The sequence below is a fragment of the Suillus clintonianus genome, assembly GCF_016758775.1.
Source record: "Suillus clintonianus strain FC179 chromosome Unknown DEU56scaffold_4, whole genome shotgun sequence".
Taxonomy (NCBI): Eukaryota; Fungi; Basidiomycota; class Agaricomycetes; order Boletales; family Suillaceae; genus Suillus; species Suillus clintonianus.
In genome coordinates, this window is record NW_024539228.1 from 474,313 (window position 1) to 489,651 (window position 15,339).

The window sequence follows — 15,339 nt, forward strand, 5'->3', positions numbered from 1 at the left end:
ACACTATCCATCTAGCTCTTGTCTTATGTGTAACTTCTTGTCTTTTCTCCCCGTTCGCTAATTCGACATAATTCTATTCGTCCTATAAACTTATCAGTAACTTACCATATTCCTTCTGGCCCCTTCCCCATCGTCGTTCATTGTTGATACCTTTGATTTGCTCCCAGTTCAGTCCAGTTCATATACCTCTCAACGCGCATATCCTTTTTGAATACTGTATATTGTTAACTATGTTTTCTCGCAAACGGATGTATGTGATAGAAACAGTCTAGCTGCCCAAAAGTCCAATGTATATAAGAGTTCGACCAGCTCAGCTCTCATCGTCCGCCCCAAGCAGCCAGCCAATGCCTCGTTGAAGTGCTCGGCTTGCTTGATGGGAGACATCTTCACCATCCAGCTTGCGGTGGCTTTCGTCTCGACTTCCCGACCTAGCTGGGCCCTCACGACTCTCAGAACGCTCGCGTCCACCGACTCTGAAGGGAAAATTAGATGCCACACGACTAAAGGCTCGACCAGCGAGGGCAGCCGCATCCTCGGCATTAAGAAGGGGAGTTGTGGGCACGTGGAGATTGTTTAAGCGTGATTGTAGGGAAGAGACAGGTTTTGTCGCGGCAGCTTTCGGACGGGGATAGTGATCGGCAAGTCTTTCCTTGCGCACCTCCAAATACTCCTGTTCCATTCGCCGCCAAGGGGCCAAAATGTCATTCAGTTTGTCTGCTGGGCACAGCTCCAGCGCACGGCCCATAAGCGTAAGCTTCTGTTCAGTGTCTGGGAATTCTGGATGCCGCCCAAGCTGAAAGCAGGCTAGCCAGCAAACTTCGCTGGCCTCTTGAAGTCGTAGGTCCTCTGATCCTGATGATGTAGCCGAGCGAAGCTTGAAAACCACGTCAATCATTTTTTGGTTTGTATCGAACGCCCGCGTGAAATCCTCCGCTTGTAATGCGGCGTCAGATATCATTGCGAGGGTCTTCACTTCGGCAACGATGTCGTCTCGGAACCCGAGTTTGTGAAGGAGGTCAAGCATTACTTGCGTATGCTTGTAAGCGTCTGCATTGCTCGAAAGGACGCGAGAGATTAGGGAGAGGCGGTCTTTGGTGAGTCGTATCTCAATGGGCAAAATGGGAATTCCTGGTCGAGACATGATGTTGAATGAAGAGAGGCGGGATGTGGCTTCGATGAAGTCTCGCTCCTTTTTTAACTGCGGAGATGGCGCAGGAACGTCTAAGCTAAACGAAGCATGAGCACCTGGTGTCATCCGATCGCATGAAAGCTCACCAGTCATATGCAAGCTTCATGTCGCCAATTTTGTAATTAGCAGAGCTTGCGTTATCATAGAACTCGCGTGATGCGGCAAGGCAGAGATCTTCTATTTGAGATGCATTAAGGGCTAGCTTGCCGTGCTTGGAATGAATAAGGTCCTTGGCGATATCAAATCCTGATTGACGGGTTGAGCATCGAGTCAAGACAAGTAGCTGGTATACTCACGGCCAGAGTTCAGAAGCCCGCTGAAAAATATAGATGATATCTCTTCTTCCGTTAGAAGTCCGAAGGCACTCGGCACACCAGATTCATTCCTCCCACAAAGCTTTAACATGTCATCAAGCAACGATTCCCACTCGTCCATATCCCCAAGGTTGTCGGCGGCGGCACCAGTGCGACGAGCCATCCTGTTGGCCCAGGCACGCTGTTCTGTGACATTGCCTGCACTCTGAAGGAACCAACGTAATGGTGCAGGAACGTTCCACCGCGCGAATATCTCTCCGGATTCAAGATGAACGTCGAGAATGTCAAGCGCGCGTGAAAGCGAGGCAACTGGAAGAGGTTTGAAGAAAAATAATAGATCTGCAGGGCCACACTGAGGGTGCGCCGTGGATGGCGTCACAAATTCTCCAAGAGAAACGATCGTAGCGTCTGCTTCATCTGATTCATCTTCGGGGCTTTGGCCAATTTCCCATGCGGGAAGGCACTCAAAAATCCGGGTCATTGTCATCCACTCCGTGAGGCTATTGCTGCCATAAAGGCAAGCCAGAGCAAGCCGTGCAACGTCCTCATCATTCTTGATAACTCTTTGCGGAGGAAGCAATGTTCGTTTGGAGGCTTCCATGATTGCCGCGACGATATCCAAGGGTGCACTAAGAACGTAATTATGAAGAAGACGGTCGGGAAGATCTGGGTCAGGCTGACCCGCTCGCTCCGACCGCGACTCCAAAACGAAGAGATAGGGCATGATTAACCGCGAGATATCCTTAGCTATGAAGTCTGCTGTTGAATGCGCTAGATATGCGCCCACAACTTGGGACGGTTCCATGCTTCGCCAGCGCGCTAAAGTCCAATCTTCATCATCTTGAGTCCAGGCCTGAGGAATGTCGTAAACCAGCCGGGTCATCAAACTCAGATCTTCTCCTAGGACGTCAAGGTCTGGGATGCCTAGCGAGCCACCATGTTGCACAAGGGAAAGTGCTATGTCTACCATGCCTGTCGATGATAGGACCTGGTCAACACGTTTCTGGTACCAACTAGTCAGTTGTTGTGCAGACAACAGCTGACTTTCTTGGGAAGCAATGTTGGCTGAAGAGGGATGCAGAGGTTCGAATTCAGCTGGGAGCTTCGTTTGTGAAAGGGCAGCTTGAACCTGTGATGACTCTACCCAATCTTCTTCCGTCCGCCATCTGCGTAACGGACTTGCGAGCTCTTTGTCTGTGACGGCGTCATAGGCAGGAAGAAAGTCACGATAGCCGGAAGGGTTGGAGTGACATGGTATACTTTCCAGAATGGCAAAGCGGGATGGCCACAAATACGAGTGGTGGTATGTTAGAAGAGTTCGTAAAGCGTCGAAACACTCCTGCGAGGCGAAGAAGCATGCCATATCCAGCATGTCTTCCGCCAAAAAGTCCTGCAGCGGTATAGGAGGCTGGGCCGGGCCTGCTGCGTGAGCAATGATGGAACCTTCCCCTTCCTCTTCCCAAGGGTCATCTTCCCATTCTTCATCGATACCTGACGTGTCTTCTTCGTCTTTCTTCTTCGCCAGAAGCTCCTTGTAGATCTCAGCGAAGGAGTTCAGTCTGTCCAGGCGCGCAAGTAGAGCAGTCCGAATGTGACACAGTTGTGCATCTTCAGGTGTATCAGTGAAGTAAACGCTAAGCAGTTCTTTAGGCCCAATTACAGCGTCAGAACTGCCAGGAGCCCTAGAGGGTAAGAGAAGGACCTCTTTGCACCTCTCCACGGCTGCGCTCGTTCGCTTGATTCCAAGCTCGATGAGCGAACGCTGAACTACTTCGTCGCTCACGACCCGGTCGACGCAAGCAGCTGCCACCCACAAGTCGTCGTTGGCTGGGGCAAGAGTGTCCTGAACATCACTAATTGTAACTTGCTCGTCTTCGAGAGTCTCCCAGCGAGTATATGACGATTCTGCGGAGATCATAGTGGTGGTGAGGATATGAGGAACGACCTTGGGCCCTCAGTCGTGCCTCAGTTTGTACACTCTGCAAAGCTTGACACCACGTGCATACACGTCTGTGTGTGATTATAGCGAGGTTTGTGAAACTGTGATTAAACCTTATCGATAGTTATCAACCCAGTGGCATCACTCAGCATCACCCTTTGTGAGTTTTTAAAGGCCTGAAGTACAATTGCTGCACCTTCATCGTCTAAGACAGTCATCCTAATACCGTAGGTTGGACGGCAAGTAGTTTCCTTCACCGTACAACCCAGTGCCTCGTATGTTTTCATATCACTCCCTGACTTTCGAGGATCATGTTTACTGATCTGAGGCATGTTGGACACATTGATTACAGTGTTTTCGCGCCTGTAAAATGAACCAGTCCGGCTACTTTGCAAAGCATGTTTCAGAGCCTCCGTCGCCTCCCACTGCTTCCAGAGTGAGTCCTTCCGCTGCTCATTAGGGCATGCTATTAATAGTGCCATTGTAGGGAGAACACACTCATAGTAGTGATTCAGAGGCTCCGGAAAGAAAGCCACTCATATTCAGGCAGCCCCCTCCAGAAATATTACTGGATATACTAGAATTTGCGCTTCCTCCTACAGTCTTTCTGGATGCATCCCTGGCTTGCGGACCTTTGTCTGCTTGGTGTCTGGCGCAACGAACTAAGAAATCTTTAGTTCTTGTCTGCAAGTTTTGGCGGAAGATCAGCACCCCTTTGTTATATCGGGAAATACATCTTCGCCGCATCGGACAGGTCGCGGCCCTCCTCAATACTTTGCAGGGCAATGGGCGACTTGGCGAGATGATTGTGGATATCAATATCTCTTGCCACGTAATGCCCCAGTACTTTTTGATGTTCGATGAAGCCCTTCTGCGCATCTTGGGGATGAGCCCCAACGCTACGCGATTATCTCTAAGTATGGATGTCCCTGACGCGTCAATGTCCTCTATGCGCCAGTATGACCTCTCAAAGGTAGCCCATCTCGCCGTTGGAAACGAGATACGTTTGTCCGATGTTCTTCCGTGCCTTCCGCAGTGCAAAAATCTCACCATCCTGTCTTTGTTCCTTGATACCTACAACAAAGATGCCGTCGATTTTCTTACCCTCGAACACCTCAAGGAATTTCAGATTACCGTAATGTGGTCCTCCCGCCACAAATTAGACTTCCTTGATGCAATCGCTCAGAAGTGGAAATTACCTCGCCTTTGCCGTTTCACGCTGTATGAATGGCGACCCCAACCACGTCAAGTCTCACAGTACATCAAATTTTTGGATGCACACGGAAAGCGCTTGACGACACTGTCCATCACTGCTCCACTCGACCGCGCCCAGCGCGCCGATGAACCTCTTCTGTGCATGGGACAAGTTCGGTCGGTTCTAGACCGCTGCCCCGCCCTGGAGCACCTTGCATTATTCCCGCCTATGACGGAACTCCCAGGCTCAACCCATGAACCTCTTCTGGACATACAACATATCCAAATGCTCCTTGACCGCTGTTCTGCCCTGGAGCACAACTCACCTATGCATGGGATACCTTTGTACAACAATTTGCGATGGATAGATATTTGGGCGACGTGGCATCCCTTCGCCCCTAATCCCGATGCCATACCGGTATCGTGGAAGTCCCAGTGCTTTCCGCAACTCCAAGCCATCAGGTTATTGGACTGGGCACTTCTCAGAACTACGGGGCCACGCCTCCACCTCGTCATTCCTCCCCACTCGGTGCAACGCCAAGAGACCTTGGAGTGGTGTTTTCCAGGGGTCCACGTGCAATATGATGCAGGGCACATATACAAACGGGACATGGATTATGTCACGTCTTTCGGGGCCGCCTGTGTTGGTCATGAATCGTTCCGAGACATAGCCAACGGTGGCGTTGATTCAATGTCAGAGGAATCTGACTACGACAGTGATGACGGAACTTTCATGAGCGTCTCCACGGCATCATATTCAGCATATGACAGCGAAGAGGGAGATCTGGAAACTCTTGATTACGATGATCCTGACTCGGAGAGAGACGAAACAACCGTAGATCTCGACACAGCATTGCAGATTTACCGGGGCATTTTGGACACAGAATATTCACGTCAATAGATGTCTGTGAACTTCACGCCTTGTGACGGACATCGATCACTTTCTCATTGTAGGATCATCCGTACATATGCCTTCTACCTCAATAAATAAATAGAATTTTCATCTGTAAGATGAAACTACGATACTTTTACCAGAGTAAAGAGATGGTGCGATATGCGATCTACGCATGGCCAAGCACTAAAAACCACTGACATGTGAACAGGTAAACAGGTGTACTAAGATGTGTGGGTCCATAAACCTCCCAGACCAAAAAATGAATGAAATGAAAAGTGGAGCGATTAAAACAAGGTTTCCTAACGCAACAATGTAAGCGAATGAGAACTTTGACGGTAGCATTTGTGAGCTTACCTCGTCTCTTAGGTATTCACCAACGTCACTAAAAAGGATACTGCGTGAGACACAACAAACGTGATGATGGATAGAACCTACGCTTGGTGAAAGACGATTATGGCTGTTGGATCTAGTTTCCGGGTATCTACTGTCGACCGAGCTGTGACGCCAAAGCCCTGCAAAAATTGTGAGTCTGGGCCGAGGGTATCAGAAAAGAGTACGTACTAGTGGTACATCACTCATACTGAAGACCACCACCCCTTGATGCTCAGGAGTATCTTCTGTTATCCGGCCAAGATGCGCCTTCACAACATGATTGCCGTACAGGAACGGCATCTCTCCATTTGACTTGATCCAAACCTGTAGGACATCGCATAAAATAATTGCGTTACAAAAAGGTAATGGACGAACCTTGTATTTTGCATATTGTGCGATGTGGTCAAGAGCCGTTACATGCAACTTGAACTTGCCGCTTTTGCTGAATTTTCCGAAACAAGTGCCAACGCTGACGAAGTTTGGCCGAGCGACGGATATGCTCATGCGCATCGACGATTCTGAGACATAGTAGACCCTATCTTTATGTAGCCTGAAACAATATGGTTCATCCTTGCGGTCGATGAGGTGGATGAGGTTCTTTCCCTGATTTTCATAGGTTCAGTAAAGAAGGGGTATGAAAACGGAGGCAATTATGCGTACGATGTAGTTGGCAAGTTTTGTGAAAACGGCTTTGCTCTCATCTTCTGTGAGGGGACGCATTGCAAAGTTGATGATACTTGGAGCGAACCGTGAAGATGAGGCTAAAGTGACAGCTTGCAATGAAATCGAGTTTGATATGAAATAAATAGATTTCCGAGTAACGAGGTGAGGGGTTTCGGTTTCTCATCGGGATTTTCCGATAGCACAGCTTACTTAAACAGCCATCTATGGCGGTGAAACTTTAATACATACTTCAGATCAAGCCTGGACAGTTTCGAGAACGCGCTACATAGTGCCTAGCTTCTTGAGCACCACAAAGATTACTCCAGCTGACACGATCGATTACAGCAACCGGAATTGTTCGATGCTCCCGCCTTGAGCTCTATTCAAAATGTCTACACCCTCATTTTCTTCCTTTCCACCCTCGTTCGCCTCGTTCCCAGACCTTGACCCTGGTCCGAGTAGGCATACCCTGGACCGAACGCGAAATGAAAGCTCCACAGATGCTCGTGAACCTCGGGAGCAGGATAGAAAGGATAAGAACCGACGTGGCAGTAAGAAGTTGAAAGACGAGTCTCGAAAAGACAAGAAGCATAAGACGGCAAAGCATCATCTTGAGCCGGTACTTCCCAGGCAACATAAACATACGCGGAAGGGGGTCAGTATACCGGATGATGAAAAAATCAAGGCCGAGGAGGACAGACGCCTTGCTCAGAGTGATATCCAAGGCAGCCAATGGGATTCTCGTCCAGTGTTCTTCTCTGATAGGAAAGGTGACCAACTGAATGTCACCTACGGCAGTAATCACGCTGGCAATGTCCCCAAGTACCATCTTGTAAACCGTAAGTCATCCATCGGATGTCTTGTTGATGTCTAAATTATGTGCAAGGTGGTAGAAGTATTCTTGGTCTTGACGGGGACTGGGCTATCTATCGCAGAGGTAAGGGTATAGAGATAATCATAGGGAGGAGACATAAGGTACCGTAGTCCTACGTCAGACAGATGTCCATGAATGACCTTGTCTATAGCAACCCGCCTTGACTGACTCGAGCGTAACGACGTTATTGGCAGCACCCCCGTCCCAACGCCTTATTGGTTCCGGTGACAGTTACAAGTACGAAGAGGTGGACGGTTTCTTGCGACTGCCCTCCGGTCATAAAGCTGCCGAAGACTATCGTTCTATAACAAAGCAGCAAGATCACCTTGATTCAGACTCTCAGTCGTCTGCTTCAAATGACAGCTCAGGTGACGAGTCAGGAACACCCATTCTCACATCACATCAGCTGTCTTTGAAGGCACTGGAGCAGCAGTTGGCCGCTGATCCATCTTCAGTAGAGACGTGGTTGTCACTCGTGAGACACTCATTGTCGAACATACCCCTGACCTCGAAAAATGCGGCCAAAGCTCGCGCCGAGATAACACTCTCTATTCTCACCCGTGCTCGTGCTGCCAATCCGCACAACAAGTCATCCCGCATTCTATTCCTGAAGTACCTGAGGGCAGGAGAGGAAGTCTGGCACGAGAGTAAAACCAAGGCAGAGTGGGAAGAAGCTCTTAAACTCGGTGGAATTGAAATTTGGATCGAATGGCTTGAATGGCGCATTCGCACCGCTGCCGGTGGGGTCGAGACGTCTGTCACCGATGCGACACGCGTCTTTAACGCACTCGGTAGCTCTGAGAGCAGCGAAATTGATAAACTGCGAGTCTTGTGGCGAGTTGCAGTCGCATTCCAACAAGCAGGTACGGAACCCCTGCCGCGTCATACATACCTATTCCTTATCAGTCTGTTTCAGGTTACCATGAACGCACTACTGCCTTATTCCAGGCACAAGCGGAGCTGTGAGTATTGTGTTCCACTTCAATGGAGCACTATCTTCTCACTCGTGATAGAACGTTCGAGGTACCCCAGTCATTGTACGGACTTCCCCATGAATCTCAACTGGAATCCCTGGAGGAATTTTGGGAGTCCGAAGTACCGCGCGCCGGCGAGCCTGGAGCCAAAGGTTGGGGTGACTGGATGTCATGCGGTAGACCTGACAACCCCGTTTCCCCACTGAAGGCGGTTCCCCAGATGGACGTTGACGACCAATTGAAAGATCCGTATGTCCAATGGCATCACGATGAATTGTGCGCCGATCGCACATCACGTGTGCCTGCCCGCTCTGTGGACACAAGGAGCGAGTCTGACCCATACGCGACAGTTCTACTTTCGGATATCAAGGCACTACTATTGCCCATCCGCACGGAAGGTGCTAAGAATGCTTTTCGCCTTATCTGGTTATCCATTCTAGGCTTGCACATTCCTGGTCTCTCGGAAACTCTGTCACAGGGATCTTGGGATGACCGATGGTCATTCACTTACCTGAGTTCTTTCTCGCGATTGGAGTCGATTTTTCCTGCTGCTGCGGGACAGCGGCAATTGATCGCTGACTCTCATGCTGGCACGCTCATAGGAAGGGAAAGAGAATTTTCGAACGCATTCGGTCCGATCAAAGAGTGGAGTAGAAATGCCCTCGGACCGTTGGAGTGGGTAGGCGAAGAGAAGTGGCGAATGTGGGTTGCCGCTGATCTGCAAGAGATCGACAAGGAGTTCGTACGAGCTGTGTTCAGCCAGCTCAGATGCGGTAGCGAGGACTATGAGTGGGACATTTACGCTTTAGCATTTGAGGCGGCCCTCAATATCAAAAGGTGTGGTCCGTTTATTGATGTGTGCGTAAGTAGCACTTATGTTGGTGTTATAGTGCTCTGAAGCTCTCGCGGACATTCTTGTCGACAGCACGAGATTCCTTACCGCACTGGGCAGCCCACGCACGTCTCGAGCGCTTGCGCGAGCACGTAGATGATGCCCGTAAGGTCTATCAAACGGTGCTTGTAACCTCTCAGCACACACCCACCCAGCCTTTCGTTGGCCAGTTATGGTGGGATTGGGCTGAGATGGAATGGCTTAGTGGTGACGAAAATGCGGCACTACGTGTTATCCAGCGCTCAGTCAAGATCGAGGGTACGGGTGGTATGATGGTTCTCCGTGTAAAACGCAGCCTCGATGATACGATTAGCTGCACTCACGAGCATTGGAAGGACCGGGAGGCTTGGATAAAACTACGAGCCTTGGTCGAGCTGCTTTCTTCCTCATCTCAAGATGCGGCACTCGCGGTCTTAGACTCTCAGCCTGCTGCCAGTGTTAATGAGAAACCTGGTCGGAGAGAGAGCATAATGGTTGCATCTCTTATGCTACTGTACAACTATTCAGTCATGCTACGACGTCCTACTCCGACAGCTGTCCTGAGGGATCGACTACAGATTGCCGTCGACACTTACCCGGACAATAGCCTGGTGTTGGGCATGTTTCTAGAGGCTGAGAAAGGACACGGTATCTGGGGTCGCGTACGGGCTCAACTCGGACAAAGCACGGCCGATGGAGGCCCAAGAGAAAAGAGCATTTCACGGCGTATCGCAGAAGTGTGGGTAGCAGGGTGGGAGAAAGTGCGATGGCAGAGTGAGATCGAACGGACGAGGAGCGGACTTGCTGCGGCTGCAGAGAGCGAAAGGTTTGTGCTATCATTCCGCTCCGGCTGTCATGGGTTGACATTATTTTCAGGACTACAGGAAGCGCTATTTTGTGGCGCGTCATTTTGGAGTTTGAGATTCGGGTCGGGGAGTTGCAAAGGGGGAAGAAGCTGCTTTACAGAGCAGTGAATGAATGTCCGCTTGCCAAGGGTAAGTGTATTGCGATGTCTATCAAACGATAAGCTGAATGCGATAAGCAGATCTATATATGTTGGCCTTTGGGCCGCTGCGTTCGGTGTTTAGTGCTCGTGAGCTTGATGGATTCGTGGACATTATGGCGGAAAGGGGTATTCGGATGAGGAAAGGTGTAGATGAATACGTTGAGAGGATGAAGGGTGGAGATGAAAGCGGTTCTGATAACGAAGATCTGGACGGTTCCGAGGATGAGATCGAACATGAAGCGAGGCAGAGGCGGCTACTAATGCCATACTAGTACCCGATGTACAAATAAGCCACAACTTATGATTGTTTTGGTTTGCTATGTTTGTGACAATTTGTGACCATTGTGACACCATTCTCCCGCCTCGACTTCGAGGTTAACTCACATTCTTCGTTGATTCGACACGCAAACGCCGCGCGCGGAATCATTTATCCTCGACATTCGTCTTTTGTTCGTTCGTATAGGGCGCGTATGTGAAGTTAATCCGTCCAATTCACTTATCATCCGGCCGGTATCTTCCAATTGCCCTTCTCCCCAATACGCTCCCTACCTTTACTCCGCTGACCTTCTACTTCGCCAGCCCCGACCGGGCTTAGTATATTTACAACAAATACCTGTAATCCACCATGTCCACCATTCCAGCTCTCTCACTCCCAATCGCTCGTGAAGAATGGCCAGACGCAGACTTCGATCTACCAGATGGCGACCATATCCGCTCACTCGACGTCGAATCCGACAAGGAGGATGATGATGAAGACGATGAAATAGATTGGGACATTGAAATGGACCTCGGGAAAACCGGCGGCGCAAAGGCAAAGGCCGTCGTCGCTGGTATGGCTGCCAGGTCACACTTCTCAAGAATTGTTTCTGGCAACATGATCACAATTCGCCCCCCACTCACTTGTCAGGAGGAAGAAGACGAGGAAGACGAGGAAGGTGTGTCTACTATAAAGATCGCCGCTCTTCCAAAGCTTGTTGCCAAGCCCCTTCCTTCTTCCATCGAGGAAGACATTGAGTCTGCCTTCGCCCTTCCTTCAGACCTCACACGATTATCCCTCGCACCCCTCTCTCTCAGCCATCGGTCTTCGAAGAACTCCTTGGAATGGGGTGATCAGACATCATCATCTCAGTCCTCTGATGCATATTCCTCCCTCGGTCTCGCCGATGCTTCCTCATCATCAAACTCTGTATCCTCCCTTTCCTTACATGAAACAGAGGAAAGCGACTGTGATGAAAACGAAAGCGAGTTGGAGGGGCTAGTTGTTCCCTCCGGTCTCTTCGAGTCCACCCAGAGTGCAAAGCATCTCAAAAAGATGCTCGAACTGAAGAAACAGGTCCAGATAACTGATCACCGTATAAAAGTCGCCAGCCCTGACCCCGAGGATGACTTTGAAATGGGTCTCCTCATCGAGGATGATGACGATTTCAGCCCAAGCAGGCTCGTCAACGCCAAGCAGAACCAGCGCTACAACCGTAGCAAAAGTGCACCTGCTCGCGCACTCTTGCCCATACGTCCGCCCTCAAGGATGAGGGCTGACCGGGCAAAGTCACCTGTAAATCCTCCCATATCATCGGCCCGTCAGTTACAGCGCATTAAGCTTTCGTCTTCACCGCCACCCCGCCCATTGTGTACCACACGTGCTCTCACTTATAAGGAAGCACTTTCCGCCGCCCCACCTACTCCAACAAACACCTTTTTATCCCCTAAACCTGGCAGTCTCCGAGGACAAAAGTCGCATTCTGGTCTCAAACCCCCCACCCCACCTGCAACACAACGCAAGGGGCTCACCCGCAAAGCGTCCCTGTCTTCCTTAATGGAATGCAGCACATCTCAAGCATCAGGCTCTGGTATCGTCGTCACTGCAGGTCCATCATCAGGTAAACTTGCACGCTACGAAGCACCCACAGCCGCCTCACGTGCGAAGTCGCACACGAGCTCAACCAGTCGTATACACGGCCTTGACTTTATCGTGCCACCCACGAGGCCATCGACCCCTTCTTCGAATCCTGCTGCACTGCGCTTGACTATGCCGACTTCAATACGTATGAAGTCACGACCTGCCCTGTCTTCCATCTTTCCCGGACCTGCCACTGTCGCTACCCTCCCTGCACCTCAACCTTCACATCGCGCAACATCGCCAATACTTCCTCGCCCTCCTTCGACGATATCACTGCGTAGTCGTGCTGCACAGACGCAAACACCACTCATACCTTCGACATCAGCTCCCAAACTTCTACGGCGACCAAAGCGGCAACGCACATACGGTGATGGCACTGAATTAGATGCCTTTGACGACCTCCCGACAGACCGAGATAAAGAGGGAAGATTTAGGGTACAACCCAAGGCGACAAATCGTGGTCCTGTCGGTAGCTTGTCAAAGACCTCCGACAAGGAGAAAGATAAGGAGACAGGTACGATGCGCAAGAAGGGAAGAAAAGATGTTGCTAGTCCAGGTAAGAACACGTGTATTTGTGTGCTCGCCCCCCGCCTTGTTTCTCATGTACCTTCCTATTATAGACGTCTCAGGCGCACTTGCACCCGCCACCAACACCCTGAGGCGCACGGGTCGCATTGAATTCCCAAAGGCTTCTGTCACCGAGATTAGCATAAAGAAGAAGAAAGATGCCTCATCGCCTGTACTTGGTCATACAAGGAGAAAACCCACTCTGATCCGCCACCTCGGCAGTGCAAGTGGACCAAAAGGTACGAACGGAGTCACAGTAGCTCTTAATTTGGTATTCATGGGAGCGTTATTATAGTTGTGGGTGAGATGAAATGGAATCCAACAACCCTTCGTTGGGAAGGGAATGATCAAGTGCTCCGTGATTTCGATACAGTCGTTGGAACTTCCACCCGGCCTGCATTGATCACACACCTCACCGGGTCATCCATTGGATCTCCAGTCGGTTCCTTTGCCGCCGGTGCTCGCAAGGTCGGCAACATGATATTCGACCCCACGCGGATGTGCTGGGTGTCAACTCTACCTCCCGATGAAGAAGAACCAGATGTCTTCGCCGATCTCGCAGATGACGAGGATGACGAAGATGCATGGGAACAGAAGGGAGGCACAATCCGCGCCAGCCAGCAAGGATGCACCAGTAGTGCAATGTCAGATACAAGTGGATCGACCACTTCCGCTATCATCATTACCGCACCCAGCCCAGCGCGCAGTCGAATACGGACAAACTCCGAGTCGGAAAGCGATCGCGGCTCAAGGGCATCCCTTGTTTATGACGTGGCCGATGATTTTGTGGAAAAATGTCGCGCCGCAGAAGAAAGACACAGGCAAGAACACAAAGGATGGCGAATGTTACGCCAGACAAACCCCTTTGGTTCTCCTGATCGACATGAGCTGTATGAAATCCGTGCCCTGGCTACCCGGAAGTATTGATATTCTCTTCGTATATTATGCTATTCCCCGGCTTCCCCCTGATCGAACTGCACGACGACCCTATGCATGTCTTTGCCCTCTTATATCCTTTTCCGGAGTTTCCCAGATTTGCAGTACAAAATTATTGGATTGTTCCATTCCACTCCCTCGTTTGTGTTTCGTCGATTCGTCTTTGTCGCCTATCTTATTCCTTTTGCTTGATTCCTGTGCTAGTTTATCGTCGCTCGTTGGATTCATTTTTTTTCTACTTTCCCTTTCGTTGCTCTGCTACGTTTTTCCTAAATGTGTACGGGATAATATGGATCACGATGTTCAAACACCTCACCGAAATGTCTGTGTGGATAAATCGGCAGTGAGCTCTCCTCGGTTTCAAATGATAAGTTCAGGGCTATCCAGGGTCTAGAATCGTTATGGGAATATGTCTTGACCTTGTTATCGCATTGCTCTCTAGTTTTCATTCCATGTCAACTGGCAACGAATGTCCTCCATGGTTGGGGAGAGCATCCCTGCGGGCACTGGACATATTACCTGTGATCTGCATTCATCAACTGTCGTCTTTTCGAAGCTCTCGTCATCATACCCGCTCAAGCTCTTATCACCTAGAGTTTCAGAACATGGGGTTGCTATAGTATACATGTTGAGTTATGGCGGTGGTCTGGTTGGCGGAGACCGCATGCAACTTGTTGTCGAAGTAGGAAAAGAATGCAAGCTCATATTACTCTCCCAGGTGCGATAATGTGTGTTCTATGAGGATGACCAGTCTGAGACCACATCCAGGGATCTACCAAAGTCTTCAAAACGCGTGCTAGTGACAGAGCATCCACGCGTTTGCGAAGATCTTCTCCCCAACCCAGTAGTCCGAGTCTGCAAGCGGTCACGACTCAATCCATGCAAGTCACCATAGATCCCGACAGCGCGTTGTTCCTCCTCCCCGACCCTGTGACATGCTTCCGTTCTGCATCCTATACTCAAGTGCAAACATTCCATCTTGCCAGGAGTGCGTCGATTGTGTTGCTAGACTGGGTAACGTCGGGACGCAGGTCTATGGGCGAGGACTGGGATTTCCTCCGGTATTACAGCGTTAACGAGGTCTTCGTAGAAGGCCGACGTGTCGCACGGGACGTTTTACTACTAGATAACTCGTCCCTTGATACCCAACCTGCGTCCTGCTCATCAGGTCCTAGCCGCACATCACTTCGGACGCTCAAAGATAGGCTTGCGCCCTACTCATGTTATGCCATGTTGTTTCTTTACGGGCCCCAGACGCATGGTGTCGTGACTGACTTGCAAGCAAAGTACCGCAGTATTTCTATTTTCAAGCGCACAGTCCCAGAGAGGTTCCTTTGGTCCCTGAGTCCTGTGGACGATGGCAAAGGCACAGTTATAAGAGCTGCTGGGGTTGATACAGAGGATGTGAAGAACTGGTTTAAGGAGGCGCTTAAAGGGCTGGAAGCTGTTGTTGGGATCGATGAATATCGCAAAGTGTTCCTTTAAAAATGGTATGCAAGATGCTGTAGTTGGTACTGGCCGACAGCCTGAGACTCAGGATCTTGGTATTCTAACATGCTCACACTATCACCCGTCTTGTGACCAGCCATGATAACCGCCGTGTTCCGAGCGCACTGACACAGTTGACGATCCACTATTAATACGCGAT

The 15,339-nt window shown here is 50.2% G+C and overlaps 6 protein-coding genes across 6 annotated transcripts; 4 read left to right on the forward strand and 2 right to left on the reverse strand.

Annotated features, from left to right (window-relative positions):
* Nucleotides 1-77: 77 nt before the first annotated feature.
* On the reverse strand, nt 78-3,496 carry DEU56DRAFT_376171 (secretory pathway protein Sec39-domain-containing protein). Its single transcript, XM_041345927.1, has 3 exons — nt 1,486-3,496; nt 1,276-1,435; nt 78-1,226 (listed from the first exon to the last, which is right to left on the reverse strand). The coding sequence occupies exons 1-3, from the start codon at nt 3,419-3,421 to the stop codon at nt 311-313; spliced, it is 3,012 nt and encodes a 1,003-aa protein (XP_041214404.1). The 5' UTR covers nt 3,422-3,496; the 3' UTR covers nt 78-310.
* A 71-nt stretch (nt 3,497-3,567) lies between these two features.
* On the forward strand, nt 3,568-5,989 carry DEU56DRAFT_769872 (uncharacterized protein). Its single transcript, XM_041351372.1, has 4 exons — nt 3,568-3,717; nt 3,795-3,878; nt 3,930-5,913; nt 5,967-5,989. Exons 2-3 carry the CDS (start codon nt 3,813-3,815, stop codon nt 5,535-5,537), a joined length of 1,674 nt encoding a protein of 557 aa, XP_041214405.1. The 5' UTR covers nt 3,568-3,717; nt 3,795-3,812; the 3' UTR covers nt 5,538-5,913; nt 5,967-5,989.
* DEU56DRAFT_376200 (uncharacterized protein) lies at nt 5,677-6,762 on the reverse strand. The gene is made up of 6 exons (XM_041345928.1): nt 6,564-6,762; nt 6,279-6,506; nt 6,093-6,227; nt 5,967-6,043; nt 5,886-5,913; nt 5,677-5,830 (listed from the first exon to the last, which is right to left on the reverse strand). The coding sequence occupies exons 1-6, from the start codon at nt 6,621-6,623 to the stop codon at nt 5,816-5,818; spliced, it is 543 nt and encodes a 180-aa protein (XP_041214406.1). The 5' UTR covers nt 6,624-6,762; the 3' UTR covers nt 5,677-5,815.
* Nucleotides 6,763-6,794: 32 nt separating this feature from the next.
* On the forward strand, nt 6,795-10,604 carry DEU56DRAFT_769881 (NRDE-2, necessary for RNA interference-domain-containing protein). The gene is made up of 8 exons (XM_041351373.1): nt 6,795-7,405; nt 7,453-7,541; nt 7,592-8,303; nt 8,357-8,402; nt 8,454-9,251; nt 9,305-10,111; nt 10,162-10,280; nt 10,331-10,604. The coding sequence occupies exons 1-8, from the start codon at nt 6,955-6,957 to the stop codon at nt 10,561-10,563; spliced, it is 3,255 nt and encodes a 1,084-aa protein (XP_041214407.1). The 5' UTR covers nt 6,795-6,954; the 3' UTR covers nt 10,564-10,604.
* Nucleotides 10,605-10,635: 31 nt separating this feature from the next.
* Nucleotides 10,636-14,006, forward strand: DEU56DRAFT_769885 (uncharacterized protein). Its single transcript, XM_041351374.1, has 4 exons — nt 10,636-10,797; nt 10,871-12,744; nt 12,809-12,994; nt 13,051-14,006. Exons 2-4 carry the CDS (start codon nt 10,917-10,919, stop codon nt 13,680-13,682), a joined length of 2,646 nt encoding a protein of 881 aa, XP_041214408.1. The 5' UTR covers nt 10,636-10,797; nt 10,871-10,916; the 3' UTR covers nt 13,683-14,006.
* DEU56DRAFT_769887 (UreD urease accessory protein-domain-containing protein) lies at nt 14,007-15,237 on the forward strand. Its single transcript, XM_041351375.1, has 2 exons — nt 14,007-14,409; nt 14,460-15,237. The coding sequence occupies exons 1-2, from the start codon at nt 14,161-14,163 to the stop codon at nt 15,174-15,176; spliced, it is 966 nt and encodes a 321-aa protein (XP_041214409.1). The 5' UTR covers nt 14,007-14,160; the 3' UTR covers nt 15,177-15,237.
* The last annotated feature ends 102 nt before the right edge of the window (nt 15,238-15,339 follow it).

Coding starts and splice junctions, on each gene's coding strand:
- DEU56DRAFT_376171 (XM_041345927.1), bottom strand. CDS start 3,421: ATGATCTCCGCAGAATCGTCATATACTCGCTGGGAGACTCTCGAAGAC. Junction 1,436..1,485: donor CGGGCTTCTGAACTCTGGCC/GTGAGTATACCA, acceptor CCCGTCAATCAG/GATTTGATATCGCCAAGGAC. Junction 1,227..1,275: donor ATGAAGCTTGCATATGACTG/GTGAGCTTTCAT, acceptor TGCTTCGTTTAG/CTTAGACGTTCCTGCGCCAT.
- DEU56DRAFT_769872 (XM_041351372.1), top strand. CDS start 3,813: ATGAACCAGTCCGGCTACTTTGCAAAGCATGTTTCAGAGCCTCCGTCG. Junction 3,879..3,929: donor CGCCTCCCACTGCTTCCAGA/GTGAGTCCTTCC, acceptor GTGCCATTGTAG/GGAGAACACACTCATAGTAG.
- DEU56DRAFT_376200 (XM_041345928.1), bottom strand. CDS start 6,623: ATGCGTCCCCTCACAGAAGATGAGAGCAAAGCCGTTTTCACAAAACTT. Junction 6,507..6,563: donor CAAAACTTGCCAACTACATC/GTACGCATAATT, acceptor TATGAAAATCAG/GGAAAGAACCTCATCCACCT. Junction 6,044..6,092: donor GTATGAGTGATGTACCACTA/GTACGTACTCTT, acceptor CAATTTTTGCAG/GGCTTTGGCGTCACAGCTCG.
- DEU56DRAFT_769881 (XM_041351373.1), top strand. CDS start 6,955: ATGTCTACACCCTCATTTTCTTCCTTTCCACCCTCGTTCGCCTCGTTC. Junction 8,403..8,453: donor TTCCAGGCACAAGCGGAGCT/GTGAGTATTGTG, acceptor CACTCGTGATAG/AACGTTCGAGGTACCCCAGT. Junction 10,112..10,161: donor GCGGCTGCAGAGAGCGAAAG/GTTTGTGCTATC, acceptor CATTATTTTCAG/GACTACAGGAAGCGCTATTT.
- DEU56DRAFT_769885 (XM_041351374.1), top strand. CDS start 10,917: ATGTCCACCATTCCAGCTCTCTCACTCCCAATCGCTCGTGAAGAATGG. Junction 12,745..12,808: donor AAAAGATGTTGCTAGTCCAG/GTAAGAACACGT, acceptor TTCCTATTATAG/ACGTCTCAGGCGCACTTGCA. Junction 12,995..13,050: donor CAGTGCAAGTGGACCAAAAG/GTACGAACGGAG, acceptor GCGTTATTATAG/TTGTGGGTGAGATGAAATGG.
- DEU56DRAFT_769887 (XM_041351375.1), top strand. CDS start 14,161: ATGTCCTCCATGGTTGGGGAGAGCATCCCTGCGGGCACTGGACATATT. Junction 14,410..14,459: donor AGCTCATATTACTCTCCCAG/GTGCGATAATGT, acceptor GACCACATCCAG/GGATCTACCAAAGTCTTCAA.